The 18,030-nt window shown below is 46.9% G+C and overlaps 1 protein-coding gene across 2 annotated transcripts; it reads left to right on the top strand.

The window, feature by feature from the left end:
- The first annotated feature begins 4,059 nt into the window (after positions 1–4,059).
- BTBD1 (BTB domain containing 1) lies at positions 4,060–16,685 on the top strand. 2 transcript variants are annotated; one of them, XM_077317540.1, is made up of 8 exons: positions 4,060–4,727; positions 8,507–8,663; positions 9,687–9,792; positions 11,154–11,351; positions 13,282–13,474; positions 14,520–14,607; positions 15,391–15,537; positions 16,173–16,685. In XM_077317540.1, the coding sequence occupies exons 1-8, from the start codon at positions 4,075–4,077 to the stop codon at positions 16,182–16,184; spliced, it is 1,554 nt and encodes a 517-aa protein (XP_077173655.1). In that variant the 5' UTR covers positions 4,060–4,074; the 3' UTR covers positions 16,185–16,685. The 2 variants fall into 2 exon arrangements, with proteins under 2 accessions (XP_077173655.1, XP_077173654.1); XM_077317539.1 differs by having other exon boundaries at positions 16,084–16,685.
- Positions 16,686–18,030: the final 1,345 nt, after the last annotated feature.

Below are 18,030 nucleotides of genomic sequence, written 5' to 3'. Positions count from 1 at the left end.
TCCCCGCATCCCGCCTGGGAAGGGACTGCTGAGCCCGACGCCGACGGGGAGGGGCCACCCCCTCCCACCCCCGTTGAAGGCGGACTCCAAAAGCGGCAAAGCACCCCCCCCTCCCCAATCTTATGCACGGGGCTGGAGGGAGGCCCATGCACGGGTCGGAGCATGCATGTGCGCTCTGCCTGCACAGCTGGAGCTTCCTGGGCGCAACGGGACCGTCCGCTTCAAGTGCAGTAGAAGGGCGTGCAAGCAAGAGGGGAAAGAGCCGTCTCTGCCCATGATTTCCATTCTGAACCCTGCCTTTCTCCCCAATGGGGGCCCCAAGCGGCTTAAAACATTCTCCTCGCCTCCACTCACAACAACCCTGCGAGGTGGGGTCAGCTGAGAGGGTGGGAGTGGCCAAGGCCCCCCAGCCAGCTTCTCTGGCAACAGCAAAAAGATGAACGTGTGCAAACAGAGAATCTTCTTGATTCTTCAACAGAAACAGCAATGCCAAAAAGACATCTGGTCTTAGATCCCGTTTCAAGATGCAAGTTCGTCATCAGTGGCTTATGTTTATGCAAAATTAGCGTCCAATAGCTGCAGCCCTAATGTTTTTACAGAATATTCTAACTCAGCTTCTGCATCCAGCCCTACAAAATATCCAGTGGACTGTAGCCAGGTTGACCCCCCCCCAAAAAAAACTACTGGAACCTAAGGTCCACTGGATCTTTTGTGCAGCTGGATACTCATAGAGACGGGTTTCTGTTTAAAATAAAGAAGGGGAAGTATCTTGTGATGAAGAAGATTCTCTGTTTGCACATAGCTGGTTTGTCAGCTTGCTTCTTGTCCATGAGCTTCCATGGGAAAGCTGAGGTTGAAATCTCGTTCTCCTAGTTCCTGGCCCCACACTGTAAGTGTAACCCCTACCTGGCAGTGGCTCTCTGTATCTGCATCTTGGGTAATGTGTGCAGCTGGCATCTTGTTGCCTCCTTTGGCCTTCGGGAAGAAAAAGGCGACATCGAATATTGAAAAAAAAAAGATTTATTTAGTTCAAGACAGAATATAGACTCCTTAAAGAAGGGGTAGTCAACCTGTGGTCCTCCAGATGTGCATGGACTACAATTCCCATGAGCCCCTGCCAGCCAACGCAGGGGCTTCTAATGTGACAAGCTGGACTTGATTCCCCGCTCCTCCACGTGCAGCCAGCTGGGAGGCCTCAGGCTAGTCACAATCCTGATCGTTCTGTTCTCACAAAGCAGCCCCGTGAGAGCTCACTCAGCCTCACCTACCTTGCAGGGTGCCTGTGGTGCGGAGAGGAAGGGAAGGCACTTTGAGGCTCCTCCTGGTCGTGAAAAGCGGGGTATAAAACCAACTCTTCTTCTATTGCAGGACTCCTGGTCAACTAAAAAGTGAGGAAGCCTCCAAAAGGCCTTCCAGAAAGGAGTCTGTGGACTCACTGCAGCACAACCGCACTGTGGTAGACTCTGTAATCCGGCAACAAGCTTATAACAATAGACACTGAATCACACTTAATGTCAGAGATCTCTGCTTAACTTTGCTGACCTTCTCATAGGTTTACAGTGCCATCTTGAACAAAGTCATGTTGTCAAGTGCTGCAATAATCTCAGCTGACTTTTGGTGACTTTGTAGGGAAGCAGGACCACATCGGGAGTTATGCGCCATGTGGCCAAGCACACCGACATGGCTAGCAGCAGGAGGCACAAGAAGGTGAGAACTGCACAATCGTCTTGCAAATAATTTGATTGCATGACGTTCTGGAATGACAGATGTCATAACCTTACACATCTGTATAGTCTGTTGTCACACCGAGGACACCGAGATCTCATATCACCACATGAGAAGCAAGTGATCCTATGTGCAAGCAGAAGAATTTGTTAATTTTCCAGCTTTATGCAAAGCCTCTCTGCTGGGATCTCATGCAGCCCTGTGCTAAACATATTTACACAGATGTCAGCCCCAGCAAACCCAATGGAATATGTCCCCAAATGCATGTCTTAGGCCTCGGTGGTCTTAGTGCAGTCCAGCATATCAGGGGCAGGATCTGTTTGTCCACGGCTCTTTCTTGGCACATAAGCTTGCGTAGATCTGTTTTAGAATCACTCTAATTGTTGCTTGCAGTGTGCTGAAGAAACGTATCCCCCAGGAGGATACGCATACATTGGGGAGGACGCACATTAATCAGGCTGTTCTTCTGAGCCAAGAAACAGGCCACGTTGCACATTTCAAGAAGCATCGTGCACATTAGGAAGAAAGCCACCTAAACCAAACATCCTGTGTCGGAAAGAGGAAGCACATGTACTAATGCTTTCTGATGAGGTGGAGGACGGAGCAGGAAAGAATGTGAAGTGGTTCCCCAAATGTACTGGCAACAATCTTCTGGCAACAGATATTAAAAGGAGTGCTGCAGTCTCTTCTTAATGCCCTGCCCCCTCCCCCCCAGCTCTCCTGGATCGATCCTTTCTTATCTCTCCCTAAGTCCAGTTCAATTCAAAGCAATTTCTTGCACAGCATTCTGTGAAAGGTATTCTTAAAGTGACTTTTGCTTTCTCAAGAAGAGAGTCAGAATTTTGTCTTAATATAGACAAAGGTAGAATCTTAAGGTAGAACCTCAGCAGAGTCTGCCATAGATCCAGATGGCCAATTCTATCAAAATCTGGTGCTCTAAACACGCTCCAGCAGACATGCTGGAAACAGCAGACTTAAATGTAAGTCTGAGTAGTCAAACTGCGGCCCTCCAGATGTCCATGGACTACAATTCCCATGAGCCCCTGCCGGCATCTGGAGGGCCGCAGTTTGACTACCCCTTTAGCAACATGTAGGTTTGGTTAATTAGCGTCACTGCTAATTATGCTGCTAAATTATTTCTTTGCTGAGGATATTTTTATCCTACCTCTCTCAAAAACCTTACCTGGTACAAAATTAGGTGTCATTAGTTTCTGGTCAGTGTCATGTCTCTTTCTCCCAAAGAGCTAAAGGACCATTTATTCAGTACTTTGTCATCCACCTTTCTGAGACTCAGGTCATATCACACAATATATATGGATGTCGTCAATAAAGTGAGAATCTGATAAGCAATGTAATAGGACTAGGATTACAGAAATCCGAAACAAAGCATAAATTATTAGACACTATGTGTGTTAAATAATGCAGAACAACAGCACTGCATCCGAACCAAACAATGCATTGAGCCGGATACACAATCGTGTTCTCCTCATTGTAACCATTCAGTTACAATGTAATCTTAATAAAAATATAAGGAGCACGACTCTAGCCTATTCTCATAGCAACAACCTTGCGAGGTAGGTTAAGAGGCGATGGGTGGCCTTAAGTAATGCACTAGGTTTCTGCAGCCAGGAGTCCCAGCGCACTCTTCGCTCACTGTGAGCTGGTAACGCAAAGAAAAAGGGTGGTGCAGTTTTAAGCAGTCAAGGTGTTTGCAAAGCGACTGTACACCTGGTCTCTGCACCTGAGCACGCAGCGAAATTGATCTGTGAGCTTAGAACATTATATAACTTACATGGAACGATATATAGACTGTAACATCAACCACTTTCAAATAAGGCATCAGAAGATTAAAAAACCACATATAAATAACAATTAACAGTAACATTGGGGGATTTCTCTTTATGCTTCAAAGAACCATTGCCCTTTTGCGTTTAAAGGAATTATAAACACATTAAAAAAAAAAAACAAGGCCATGCGATCAGAGCCAAAGCAGGCTTTTTCATAACCTCGCCCAACCCCAAATATAGCGCGTTCCATTTTGAACGCGCATTTCCAATTCACGCATTTCCAATTCACGCTTTCCCTCTGCTCTGGCAGACCAAGTGCCTTCTGCGCCTGCGCCGGAGCAGAACCTCCCCCCCCCCCCTCCTAGAGGTGCGGGAAAGGAGAACAGAGCGCAGTTTGAACGTCTGGTCAACACAGAAGCCAAATTTTGGAAGCGAAGCAGGGCCGACCCTCCGTCTCTACGGGAGACCACGAAGAACTATCAAGGTCAGGACATGGAGTCAAACCTTGGAAACCCTCAGGGTGAACCAGCGCCCTCCGCCTTCCATCAGAGGGGCTACTCTCATGTCGCCTCGGCGGTTAGGACCGTTGGGCAGGACGCGTCCAATAAGCACCGCGCTTCTATCGCACCCACCTTTCCCCCCCCCTAATCCTCCCGCTTCGCCGCGCCTGCGCAGAAGCGACGTGCCGGAAGCGCCGGGCGCAGGCGCGCGGGGGCGGGGCACGCGGCCGGCCCCGAGTGCGCAGGCGCGGGCGGGCGGCTGCGCTGAGGCGGCTGAGGCGATGGCGGCCGCGGGCGGCCCTGAGGCGTCGGCGTCGGCGTCGGACTGCGAGGGGCTCCCGGGCTCCCCCGCCGCCGTGTGCGCGTCCCCGCCGCCGCCGCCGCCGCCGGCCGCCGTGGTGGTGCAGCGGGAGCCGGTGTACAACTGGCAGGCCACGAAGCGGTCGCTGCGGGAGCGCTTCGCCTTCCTCTTCGCCAACGAGCTCCTCAGCGACGTCCGCTTCGTGGTGGGCAAGGGCGGGCCCCGCGCGGGGGCGGCGGCGGCGGCGGCGGGAGCAGGGCCCGGGCCCGGCCAGCAGCGCATCCCCGCGCACCGCTTCGTCCTGGCCGCCGGCAGCGCCGTCTTCGACGCCATGTTCAACGGGGGCATGGCCACCACCTCCGCCGAGATCGAGCTGCCCGACGTGGAGCCCGCCGCCTTCCTGGCCCTGCTCAGGTCCGGCCCGGCGGAGGGAGGGGGGTTTCCTGCGGGGGCTGCGGGGGGGGGGGGAGTGATTGACAGCTGGAGGGGGCGGGGCAGAGGCCCATGGTTGCCCTGAGCCCCTGCTCTCCAGAGGGCCATGGGCTGCGATTGCCCTGAACCCCTGCTCTCCAGAGGGCCATGGGCTATGATTGGCCTGAGCCCCTGCTCTCCAGAGGGCCATGGGCTGCGATTGCCCTGAGCCCTTGCTCTCCAGAGGGCCATGGGCTAGGATTGCCCTGAGCCCCTGCTCTCCGGAGGGCCATGGGCTATAGTTGCCCTGAGCCCCTGCTCTCCAGAGGGTCATGGAGCATATGCGCTGTGCTGGCAGGGGCTTTCAAGTAATTGTAGTCCATTGCCCTCTAGAGAGCCAGTTTGGCCACCCCTGAACCCAGATGTGGGAAAACAGGGAGTTTGGTGGTTTCTTAAAGACTGACACCGTTTTTATGCCCAAACAGGGAACCAAGCATGGGTAGGGAGGAGAAGCTGTGACTCAGGGATAGAGCCTCCACTTGGCATGCAGAACATCTCATGTTCAATCCTTGGCATATCCAGCAGAAAGGGCCTCCAGCTGAGACCCCAGAGAGTCACTGGGCATCTCAGTAGACCATCCTGACCTTGGTAGACCAAGGGTTTGGTTCAGCAGAAGGCCGTTTCACGTGCTCAGTATGTTTTATTAAGGCTGCCCTGCTCACCCCCCCGACTTTTACATGGATTTACATCTGGATTGGGTTTGGTCAATATGGCTGTCTGTAACCTTCCCCCCAACCATGTTTTATTCCACTCCATACATTTTCATTCACTTCATCAGAGCTATTGAAGCATCAGTCCCATTAAGCAAAAACCGTTCATTAACCCATTAAGCAAAAAACTAAAAGGCGCAGACAGCAGGAAAAAGGTGGAGATATTACAAATCTTGCTGGAATAAGGTTCATTGATCTTGGAAAATACTGCTAGACCTCTATTTTATTTTGTTGCTACAACTTCACACAACTGCACTTATGGGGTTATTACTGCGACCTATTAAAAGACTGACCCAGACTTTTGAATCCCAGCTTTGCATTCATTTTTGGGCTGAGGTTGCAGGGGTGGGGGGGGCATCTCCCTGACATGAACTGGGCCTTAAGGTGGTCACAATGAGATACGAATTGTAGCTAAACTGGGGATTCCTCAGTGATGACAGAGATTGATTATTTTAGCTTAACTATTGAGGGGGTCTCTATTTCTCCCTGATTAAATTTGAATTGTACATAGAAAGCTAGTACAGCAGGAAGGAAAGTTCTCTATCTTTCCCCTAGTGAATGTATAATGCTTTTGAGGGACTGAAGGAGGACAAGGTGCAAAGTAAAATAGTAGCAATCAGCATATGTACTGGTTATATGAAAAAATGAATATAAACGATCAGACATTATGTACATTATTAATTAGTCTGCCTTTTTCGCTGAGACTCAGGGTGGATTACACAATGTAAATCAAGGTGATCAGTAGAAAACCGGAACTGTAGAAGTTTGAAACAGTTGTTATCTGGACAAAGTTAAAACATAACATGTATAACAATGCGGAATATGATTTTAAGGAGTAGAAGGATTTGCTGGCAGTGGCTCATGGGGATTTGTAGTCCATGGGCATCTGGAGGACCACAGGTTGACTACCCCTGATCTAAATGGCAGCGCCCTGTGGTAAATTGCAGCCTTCGAGCCATTTGTTAACAAAGTGCCTTGGGAAATTTGGACTAGGGCTAGTGACTTATGTTTGGGAGCATGTAATCTTAGAACTCAAGGCAGTTGTTCACAGACTCTGAGTCAGGACCCAAAAGTAGGTTGGAGCTCTCTCGCGGTCTGGGGCTGGGAACAGGATGAGCTGAGACAGTCGGTTCTGAGAGTTTGGCTGGCAAATTTGGGTATTCCTCTGTGCAATAAAATGGCCACGGTCAGGAATCTGATACCTTTATGCATGAAAGATACAATATAAACGTCTTTGGTGTTAACAGATGTGATATTCTTACATTTTCTATTGCGGGAGTAGCCCGGAGTTCTTATGCAAGTAGATCTTGAACAGAACAGGAAGTTTTGACAGGGTCCCACTCCAAAATGTTTGTTAACATTGGCTTAAGGTGCAGATTAGAAAAGTCGAGTTTACCTGATTTTGTGTTGGTTTATGCTTGTCTCACAGTGAATTGCATCCATAGCTTTTTGATTCCAATGGCCTGTGACTCTTGTTAGAAACTTTGCAGCTGTCTCCCCTTTTTGCCATCATATATTGCTCTGGTCAACTGAAACAGTCGTCTCTTGTAAAACATTTGACAGTAGCTGAGGCCTGGGGCTGTAGCATTTGTGAAGGATGGTGTTCTAGTTCTAACCAGGGACTCAGAACATTCTGGCCTGAGCATTTCATTGCATTCAGGGCTGGTCCATATTCATCAATTCTTTTAGTTTGGAATCCCTGCATTCCCTCTAGTGACAATAAGAAGTAGATTTCTTCTGAGCTGGGTCTACTCTGAAATGGACCTCCTATGTACAAAAAGTAACTGGATACGTTACATTCCCAAAGGTAGTGCCTGACCTTTTAAGCAGGAGGAAGTTGAGCATTTTACAAGGACTCTGCCTGCTTGTTAATATTGATCTGCCTTACCATTTTTGAACTAGCAGTTGCCCTGCAAATCAAAGGGAACTAGGCTCTTGAGAGAGTTGCAGTCCCGTTCTTGGCATATTTGTTTGGGAAAGCCCCAATGAGTTCAGTGGAGCCTATTTAGAAGTAAACATGCCGAAAGGTTGTAGGTTTCATTGCTCACAAATGTGGCTGGCAATATTTGGTGCTAGACTTGTTCTTCTTGCAAAAGTTTGACCGGATTAGGGGTGAAAAGGCTAAATAGGTCATGAAATAAGGTTTTCCCCTATAGAAGGGGGTTGGGCGTAATATGAAACATCCTCAGACACCCCCCCCCCCTCCCAAGAGCAGCATTCTGTAGAGATAGAGAGCAAGGGGAAAACAGAACAGTTCTACCACAGGAAAATTCTGTTCGGATTCAACCCATAAAATTAATGTTGTAACAGGAAAGGGAGTCCTCATGTGTCAGAGTCAAAGAAGCAGACTTGGGGGTTGTTTAATTTCAGTTTATGTCTAAAATACACGTTTAGTACATTCATTTATGGCTAGGATGTGTGCATGGTCTTAGAACAATACTAGTCTTGACTGACCGTTTAATTGGAATTCTCTGCTTTAGATTAGGACAGGGATTCATGGACCACTGGGGGGTCCGCAGGAGCTTTGAAGTGGCATGGATTGGAGGGGGGGGGGTCCAAGCTGTCCTCTCCATTCCTACTCTTCTTTTCTGGCGTACATAAGAGAGAGCCACCATAGTAGGAGTAAATGTGGAAGGAGGGAACAAAAGGAGGGCTAAGGGGGTGGTTAGTGATGTCATTTCTGGGGGTGTGGCAGGGGCATGGGCATCTGACATCACTTCTGGGGCTCCTCGAAGTCTAAAAAATTATTTCAGGGGAACTTCTATGGTCAAAAGGTTGAAAAGGGCTGGATTAGAAACTACAGAGCAAGTTAAAAACAATAACTACCACCTTCTACCTGCTTCATCCACTCAGTACAACCAAGGATTCTTTGTCTTGATTGTATGTAAATCGAGAGGTAGCACGCTCACTTTGTAAGATCCTATAGGGCTTAACTTTTATTGTGTGCTTCTGTTTAATTGCTAATGACTTGGCTGTCTTGGGTGTTCTTTTGAACTTTCACTTTGATTTCAGGTTTTTGTATTCAGATGAAGTTCAGATTGGGCCAGAAACCGTAATGACCACCCTCTATACAGCCAAGAAGTATGCTGTCCCAGCCTTGGAAGCTCATTGTGTCGAATTTCTCACAAAGCACCTTCGGCCAGATAATGCTTTTATGTTGCTAACTCAGGTAATTGTTTTAATTTGTGACTTATTATAGACACCGCTGTGTACTTGATGAACTACTTAGGAGTGTTACATTAACTGCCTAGCTGCAGGAGCTTAGAGACGTAGAGAAATACATCTGTAGTAAGTACAGCAGTTCTAGTGGTTGCCAAGTGTGAATGCTAACAGAAAAGAGAAGGCTTAACACAACCTCCTATTTGCCTTGTGCAGAAGACATCAGTCTTGGGGAAAAAGGACTATTAAAACGTTTTCTACTACTTATCCAAGCTCACTGGAATTTGGAAAGTTTAAGGATACCCCGAGGTACATGTCAGTCATGGTTCATCACCAAAGAAAAATGCATCAATATGTTTCCTTTGGAAATGCATCACGAGTCAGTCAGCGCTTTTTAATTTCCAAATTTTAGTATGTTGTAATTTGGGAAACGTGACGGGCAAATTATAGGCAAAGGCTTTTGGAATTTCTAATTCTAATATTTAAAAAACCTGAACTCTGCTGCGTCTATGGAAATCTTAATTTATGTGTTTTTAGCATAACATTCTGCCTTACTGTGAGTTCTTTGAAACCCAAAAGCAGTTGCCTTTCTAGGCTCCTATGAGTTTAATGCAGCTAAGGGACTCAAAGCTGACCAGGGGCTGTACATTTCAGCCCTGCTTGGTGGTAGATTCCCCCTCCCCTCCCGCTGTAGTGAACAGCTTTCAGTGGCAGCAACATAAACAGTGGTTACAATTACAATAAGAAAGCTCCTTAAAAGAAGGTTTTGAAACCCGCTTGGAATATTGGTTTCAAATCTTGATTAAATGTTAGTTGTAGATAAGATGGATTCTTTCAGGACACGGCAGCTAATACCGGAAGGCAGTGACCAGGGGGGCTGCAGTCTGCATACATATCATGTATCTTGATATGAAAAAGTTGTAAAGGAAGAGAACTTGATCTGGGTTTCAGTTGAAAAAAAAAACCCTCATTTCCATTACGGCTTCACGCAAGTCAAAATCTGTGCAGTAACTCTAAGCAAATCTTTGTGTAGGCTCGCTTATTCGATGAGCCACAGTTGGCTAGTCTCTGTCTCGATACGATCGACAAAAGTACAATGGATGCCATAAGTGCAGAAGGTTTCACAGATATTGACATAGGTAAGTCGCCCTCTAAAAGTTCAATGCGAATTTTTTTGGGGGACGCTCACTGGTTGCTTGTTTGAGGCTGATTGTTTGGTTTTCCTAGCCTAGTCCTCTAGAGCAGGGGTAGTCAACCTGTGGTCCTCCAGATGTCAGTGGACTACAATTCCCATGAGCCCCTGCCAGCATTTGCTGGCAGGGGCTCATGGGAATTGTAATCCATGGACATCTGGAGGACCACAGGTTGACTACCCCTGCGGTGTCCGCTGCATTGTCAGGTTTGCTCAGGGCCAACACATCCTCCAGCATCCCTCTTGGAGCCCTCAGTAGGACTCAGACTAGTGAGGGAAGGTGTCAGCAGCACACTGGGTCTTCCTCCTCTGTCTAGCTAGCTAGCAGGAGGGCTAACCTGTCTTCCCTGGGATATGCCCGGTGCTGCTGCTTCCTGCCTCCTTGAGGGTTGCCCAACCCTCCTGAGTTGCTCGGCAGGAGCTGTTGCCTATCAGGTGCCACTGGATGAGGCTGGCCTCCAGCCTCGTCCTCCACCTTACTTAAATGGCTGCTACACCTCTCCCAACCAGTTGGTGCTGGCACATGAAGGCTTAGAGCTATCCCACATGGCTATTCCTCTCTTGCCTCACCCTGCTGGGTTGGGTGTGCCACTGGCATGTCAGGCATACCTGGCTTCAACAGGCCTACCACCTGGAGAAGAGATTGCCCTGCTGTACCGACCAACAGAGATGGGGCCAAATTGTGCAGGCCATTGCCAGGTAGGTTGCTGCAGCTGGCCCTGTCTTCTTAGTGGAAGGCAATTTTGCATTATCTGATAAGCTGTGGAACACATAAAAAGAAATAAGTAGGGCAGTCTTTCTCAACTTTTTTTCTCATTGAAAAAACGCTGAAACATTCCTCAGGCTTCGAGAAACTCTGTAAGTGGTTGGGAGAGGTGGAGCAGCCATTTAAGTAAGGTGGAGGACGAGGCTGGAGGCCAGCCTGATCCAGTGGCACAATCATGCAGAATATGGTTGGGAAGCAGAGCTGTGTCCATGCCCACCTGGAGATGCCCACCTGGGGATCCTCCCCTTTCCATCCCATCCAGGCCCATCACTGGCCATTTATGCAGTCATATCACCCGATCAATGCTTACAAAATTTAACTCCCACCTATTTGGGAAACCCTTTCAGGGCCATCTGAAGCCCCCAGGTTTTCACAAAACCCTGGTTAAGAAAGCCTAATGCAGGCTAACCCACTACCAGAATAGTTTGGAACTTCAATAAATCATTTAATTATTTCTCAAAAAGATTCCCAAGAAATTTTTCAAATACAACTTCGGGTGTTCAATATCTGCAGTTAACGTGACACTTTCCCTCCCCACACAGACACTTTATGTGCCGTCTTGGAAAGAGACACCCTTAGCATTCGAGAGAGCCGGCTGTTCGGAGCCGTTGTCCGCTGGGCTGATGCAGAATGTCAAAGGCAGCAGTTGCCGGCCACCTCTGCAAATAAGCAGAAAGTGCTTGGCAAAGCCCTCTCCCTGATCCGTTTCCCACTGATGACCATTGAGGAGTTTGCAGCAGGTAACGGGGGGGATCACCTCACTGTTGGGGGTGGGGGCAGCTGAAGCATCTTGGCCCGCAAGGCCACAAGTGGGCATTAAAGCTCCAGTCCTGTGTTCATGTGCCAGGGAGGCATTTCTCTGTTTGGCAGCATTCTTGCTTGGGGAGTGTCAAAAGAAAGGAAGACTTGCAGAATTCTTGTGTGAGTTGTCACAACTCCGAAAGGGACTTGACTTTGTGAGAGGCTCTTGGCAGATTGAGCCTAGGCACATGTAGTCCTTGATCTGATTGCTTGCCTAGAACAGGGGTAGTCAACCTGTGGTCCTCCAGAGGTCCATGGACTACAATTCCCATGAGCCCCTGCCAGCAAACGCTGGCAGGGGCTCATGGGAATTGCAGTCCATGGACCTCTGGAGGACCACAGGTTGACTACCCCTGACCAAGAAGATTCTCCCAAGTAAGTGTTTGTAAGATTGCAGCCTTATTGTCAGCTTTCCGTTCAACTGAACATGTTTGGCTGTGCTTTCAGGCCTTTCCCATGCGTGCCTCTCTGTAATAAATTGCATCTCTTTCCTCTTCAGTCTGCTTTCAAAAAAGAGAGAGGGGTTTGGGGTTGATAATTGCTGAGAAGGCCTACGCAGTGCATTCTGCAGCAGCAATCTGAGATCATGTCAAAGACTTTCCAGTTGAGGCGAACTATTCTGAGCAGAGTTGACTATTTAACCTGGTGAAATAATAAATGTCCTGGGTTCAACGCCACATAAGTAATGAAAATAAATCGGCTGCAGTGCTATTTTGGCTGGGAATATAGGGCTTGGGACACCAAGAATGTTGAGAGTATCTAAAGTGTGTTGAAGCGTGGCTTTCATAAAACTTGGATTTTTATGACACTTCCATGTGTGACCCATTCTAAAAACCGTGCTTAGAATTAAGCTGTGGATCTCCGCTAGTAAGAACGGTGCTGCACCTCAGCAAACAGTTTTGTGGCTGTGACACAAACCAGTGAAACTAGCATAATGCAATTAGAGCCTGTTTAATCCCACTGACATTTTGCAGCATGCATGCCTTTCACTTATAGAACACTCAGTGGAGAAAATTATTCATGTGCTTGCTGCCTGTGTTGCCTTATGAATGCCAGGCCAAGACATTTCTCTTTACCCAGGCTTCTAACTGAAGGGTTTTTATCTCTTTTGGCCTAGCTGGAGGGCTATTTTTAGGATTATGATTGCATATAGCTCAGTGTTGTTTTAAATGCTGTTTTGTCTCTACTGTTTGCTGTCTTATTGCTGACTGTAAAGTTATTTTTCTCATTTTGTTTGGCTTCCTTTGTGGGCTGCTTTGAGAGAGCTTCTCAGGAGGCAGCATATAAATTCATCGAATAAATACAGTCACAGACGATAAAACATAGTTGCTGAACGAAAACTAACAAAGGATTCTCAGGCCTAACCCATGTGGTCTGTGTATGCAAGTGCTTTGCAGATAATTCACCTAGTTTGAATGGGGCTGAGAAGGGCAGCCAAACAGTTTTTATCCCAGAAACTCTGCAGTTCAGTGTCCAAGCAAGCCTATCTGTTTTATCTGGCCGCAGTGCTGTATTAAAAGTAAATTTGAAATTCAGTGTCCAAGCAGCATCAATCCAGAATTCACTGCTCGTTCCGCTGTCATGTGCATGTATATTTGCGTATTTGGGTTTCACCCTTCTTTTGGGAGTGGCGGGCTAGAAATTTAATAAATACGAATAACAAAAATAATAATTTATAGGCACTCATCTTTCTTTTGGGCCCCTGTATGTCAATCCAAGTTGAACACTCTTAGTCTTGCAGTGGAGTCAAGGGTGCAGACTTGTAAACTAGCCATCTCCCCCTCGAGCCCGTTTTGCACTTTTGCCTCCTAGGAAAGAATGTGGTTTTAAAACCTGGCATCAGCTCAGTGCCATTGCCTCTTCTTCCAGGTCCTGCTCAATCTGGAATTTTGTCAGATCGGCAAGTAGTAAATCTCTTTCTGCATTTTACAGTCAACCCTAAGCCTAGAGTTGACTATATTGACCGGCCAAGGTGCTGCCTTAGAGGGAAGGAATGCAGCATCAATAGATTTCAGCAAGTGGAGAGTCGCTGGGGCTACAGCGGAACAAGTGACCGTATCAGGTATTTGGTCGCCCTTTTATCAGTTGCCTGTCGCAGTTGTGCTCAGCCTGCTGGATAGTTTGGTGGATGGCCATGGCAGCTGTCCTCTGTCAGTGCCCTGGCTGGTATGAACTGGAATAGAGAGCAGGTTTTTTTTAAAGGAAGACGAAAACACCAATCTCTCTCGCCCTCTCAATGCCTTCTGGAAGTTTTAATTGTTTTTTGGGCAGCTAGGGCCAACAGCTGGCCTCATTCCTGCATGAGGAAGGGATTCCAGGGAGAAGGTGCCATTGTGGAGAGGGTCATGCCCCTTGTCCCAGTCTGTCAGAACTCAGGCAGAAAGTGGATTTGGAGAGGGGCTTCCTAGAATGCCCCTCACTGTTGTGAAACATGTTAGGATGAAAGTAGTCATTTTGTCAAGTTGGACCTCCCTTTAAAATAGTCGGCAAGAAGTCTCTTTTCATACCTCCCGAGAAGCTGACATTTGGGAAATGACTGGGAAATCTACACCTAAAAACAGTTGCAGGAATTAAAAGATCCTAGTTCTTCAATAATCCTTAAACCGGAGTAGTTAAAAGGTGAAATTCTATGTTTGGGTTGTCCATCTCTTTTAACTTGTATAAATAACAGCTGAGGATGGAGGGCCGGGGTGTCCGCTTTGAAGCAAGGCTGCAGTGCTGGGGTAGTGGTGAGCTCTTCTTGCAGTCTCTGGCACCCTTTTCCTGATCATAAACTAGCTGGTTGTCCAAATAAGGAAAACATGATTAACTGTACATTTTCTCTGCCAGATGTGTGATTTAAATTGTGGTAAAAGGGCAGTGGAGAGACCAGAAAGACCCTTTTCCTTATCTCCCATTCCAACTGAGGGCTATGGTCCTCAGCCAAAGCAGTCTCTCCCCCCCTCCCCTGGCCTTGGAGGGCTGCTATTAAAGTTTTAAGAGATGAGAGATCTATTAGATCGCCAGTGTTTTGGTGAAGCTGGTAAATCTCTGATCTGTTCTGTTCGCATTTTAATCCGTTCCGTTTGCATCTGTTGACCTCTCTCTCTCTCTCTTTCTTTTTAAAGGTTCACAGTCAATAGAAGAATTTCTATAGTGGGATTTGGATTATATGGATCTATTCACGGACCCACAGACTATCAAGTTAATATTCAGGTATTATTGTTTTCCAGTACTCTGGAAACACGAAGCAAACTTTGTAGGGCACGCGGATTAATTAACAACATATCTAAAAGCTGCAGTAGGAGGATATGTTTTACTCACAAAACAGTGAGGACATTTTCGTACCCATCTTAGACTGAACGGTCAGCACAAAATAAGTGGAGGGACGGAATATTTGGCAAGGTGATGACTTCTTCGTGGGGATGGGTGGGTGGGTTTAACATGAAGCTAGGGGAATAATAGAACTCAGAACCTGGTTCACTAATGACCTTCTTAGTTGACCCTAGTAATAGCTACCTCCTGGACAGTTGTCTATTATCAGGTATAAAACCCCATCGTGCTGTTTGAGCGTGAGGTGGCACATTTATAACAAAGTGTCAGTGAAAATCCTGGTTTTTACATGGCGAGAGGTGAAAGCCTCATAGGTTGGGGCTTCAGGACATAGAGGAAGGGATGAATCATGTATGTTGTCCTCTGTTCCTCGGAGAGGAGGAGCAGGGTAAAATGCAGCCTTCAGAAACAACAACCAAAAACCCTAAATCAGGGGTAGTCCAACTGCGGCCCTCCAGAGGTCCACGGACTACAATTCCCAGGAGCCCCCTGCCAGCATTCGCTGGCAGGGGGCTCCTGGGAATTGCAGTCCGTGGATCTCTGGAGGGCCGCAGTTGGACTACCCCTGCCCTAAATGAACCAGTGGTTGGTCCTTTGTGATAAGACATCTGGAAAGCAGTTGAAGAAAACTCACAAATGTCTCGTTTTGCCTGTATCTTGATGCAGATAATTGAATACGAGAAAAACCAGACGCTTGGGCAGAACGACACTGGATTTAGCTGCGATGGAACCGCCAGCACTTTCAGAGTTATGTTCAAAGAACCTATAGAGATTCTGCCCACAGTATGCTACACTGCCTGTGCAACCCTGAAAGTAAGACTGCAAATGCTTGGTTCTCCCACCCCCTTTTTTCCCTTTCTATGAGTCTACAATTAGGCAACTACATTTATTTAAACCAGGGGTAGTCAAACTGTGGCCCTCCAGATGTCCATGGACTACAATTCCCAGGAGCCCCTGCCAGCCAATGCTACCCCTGGTTTGACTACCCCTGATTTAAACTATGTGTGTTTGTGACTGCTTATACATTTTTAAAATGTATTTACAAAATTATATCCCACCTTTCTGCTTTTGCGAGGACAGTCAGAGCGGCTAACAATTAAAAAATACACAATAAAATACACTATGAAACCATTAGAATAAACCTCCCCCCCCTGGCAGGGGCTCATGGGAATTGTAGTCCATGGACATCTGGAGGACCACAGGTTGACTACCCCTGATATAACAGACTGGGGGTGGGGGAGATCTTCCTCCTTTAATGTGAAAGCTTTCAATTACTTACATAGTGAGCACTAATTACTTACATAGTGAGCATGGGGGAAAGTCATTTTTATTTATTTTATATTTTATTTTTGCCTCTAGGGCCCTGATTCCCACTATGGCACCAAGGGACTGACGAAAGTAATCCACGAATCCCCGACTTCAAGCAAGACTTGTTTTTTCTTTTTTAGCTCTCCGGGTAATAACAATGGCACCTCTATAGAAGATGGACAAATCCCAGAAATCATTTTTTATACGTAACTGGAGAGAGCCAGGACGAAGCCAAGTTTGCGTTGGAAAAAGGACAATTGGGACATGTGGAATACTGTGAAACTGTAAATAGCCTCAGATACGTTACAGAATGGGAGTATTGTACACGACACGCACTAAACTCGTATTTACTACTTCCAGGGGCAGTATATGCCGTTGAATTCTTCTTAAGCGACAATATTCCTACATGTATATAAATATTTAACTTCATCTCTTTTGACTTGTTACTAGCCGTAACCAGGAAGCGGAAGCAGCGTATTTGTATCTCTCCCACCCACCCCCACCCCTGGTATTATACTTGATGTGATCTCTGTGGATAGTGTGACTGTATTTCGGCACAATACGACATACTCAACTAACCTTGCATTCTTTACATTTGAGTCATACAGGAGAGCAGAAGCATCACTAATAAATATTGCAGTTGTGATTTTCAACATTATTTTGTACATAACTGGGGCGGAGGGTTGCTGGGTGGAGATTTGGTATTGCACCAGCCAGTTGTATAAATTTATTCTTAAAATATAAAGGAAAAACTGGAAGATAGGTTGTGTAGGTCTGGATGCTTTACTTAAACACTTCCAATGTACACATGCAAGTTCATATATGTCAGGAGTGGCCAAATTATGGCTTTCCAGATGTCCATGGACTACAATCCCCATAACCCCCTGCCAGCATGTCCATGGACATCTGGAGAGCCACAGTTTGGCCACCCGTGAATGTGTGTTCATTTGTACTTTATATTTATTGATTCATTTGCCTTTTCTCCCCCCATGGGGGCCTGAAATGGCTTACGTAATCCTCCCATCCTCCATTTTATTCTCCCAACTCCGTGACATAGGTCAGGGTGAGAGCGTGACTGGCCTAAGGACACCCAGCCAGCTTCCCTGGCACGTCAGGAGTTAAATCTGGGTTTCCTGATTATATACCCAGTTCCTTCTTGCACATGTAATGTAATAAGACACACCATTGGAGATACATGTGGTTTTGCTGGCTCCTCCTGAAAGCCCTGGGTTTTGCTAAAATACTACATTTGTGGTTATACCACTGAAGCCCAGAATAACACTCTTAGATCAAATGGGTAGCCATGTTGGTCTGAAGTTGCACAATAAAATCGGAGTCCAGTAGCTCCTTTAAGACCAACAAAGATTTATTCAGGGCGTGAGCTCACGGCTTTGTTGGTTGTAAAGGTGCTACTGGACTCTGATTTTATTGTACTCTTAGATGAGTCTGGTGCTCAGCCAAAAAAACACCTTTTTTTACTCAGCAAAAATCTGGGTTAAACAACTCCATTTTGGCCCTTTAGACGAGTGATTCTGAAACTTTTTTGGGCTGCCTCCCCTTTGACGCCTAGTACCCCCCCTCTCATACAAACGCACACCTCTCTCCTGGTGTTGGATCTATTGCACATTCAAAACATGCTATGCTGCCTACACATCTTTTTTTGTGTTAAGTCTTTTGCTAGGAGAACGCAACCACAGCAGGAAAAATACTGCTGCCCCCCCTACAGCCCTGAAAGGCCTCACCGCCCCCCTGGATCCTTCCATGGCCCCCCAGGTGGAGCAAAGCACCCACTTAGGGAACCTGAGACCAGACAGTTTGTATAAGGCCTTCCAGTTCTGTGATTCTCAAGGCATATATCAGGTTTCTGGTTTTAAACCTCTTCCACTTTTCTCCCCAAAGGGAAAGAAAAGTGGTCCATATGGAGAGAAAGAGAAGAACCATTCACAAACATCAAAGTTTAAAGGAGTTGCAACTCCTAGGACCTTGCAGAGGCTAAGT

The sequence above is a fragment of the Paroedura picta genome, chromosome 18 (assembly GCF_049243985.1).
Source record: "Paroedura picta isolate Pp20150507F chromosome 18, Ppicta_v3.0, whole genome shotgun sequence".
In the NCBI taxonomy this organism is placed as follows: domain Eukaryota; kingdom Metazoa; phylum Chordata; class Lepidosauria; order Squamata; family Gekkonidae; genus Paroedura; species Paroedura picta.
Note: the sequence above shows the minus strand (reverse complement) of the source record. Positions and strands in the feature narration are given on the sequence as shown.

Coding starts and splice junctions, on each gene's coding strand:
- BTBD1 (XM_077317539.1), top strand. CDS start 4,075: ATGTCGCCTCGGCGGTTAGGACCGTTGGGCAGGACGCGTCCAATAAGC. Junction 11,352..13,281: donor CATTGAGGAGTTTGCAGCAG/GTAACGGGGGGG, acceptor CTCTTCTTCCAG/GTCCTGCTCAATCTGGAATT. Junction 13,475..14,519: donor GGAACAAGTGACCGTATCAG/GTATTTGGTCGC, acceptor TTCTTTTTAAAG/GTTCACAGTCAATAGAAGAA.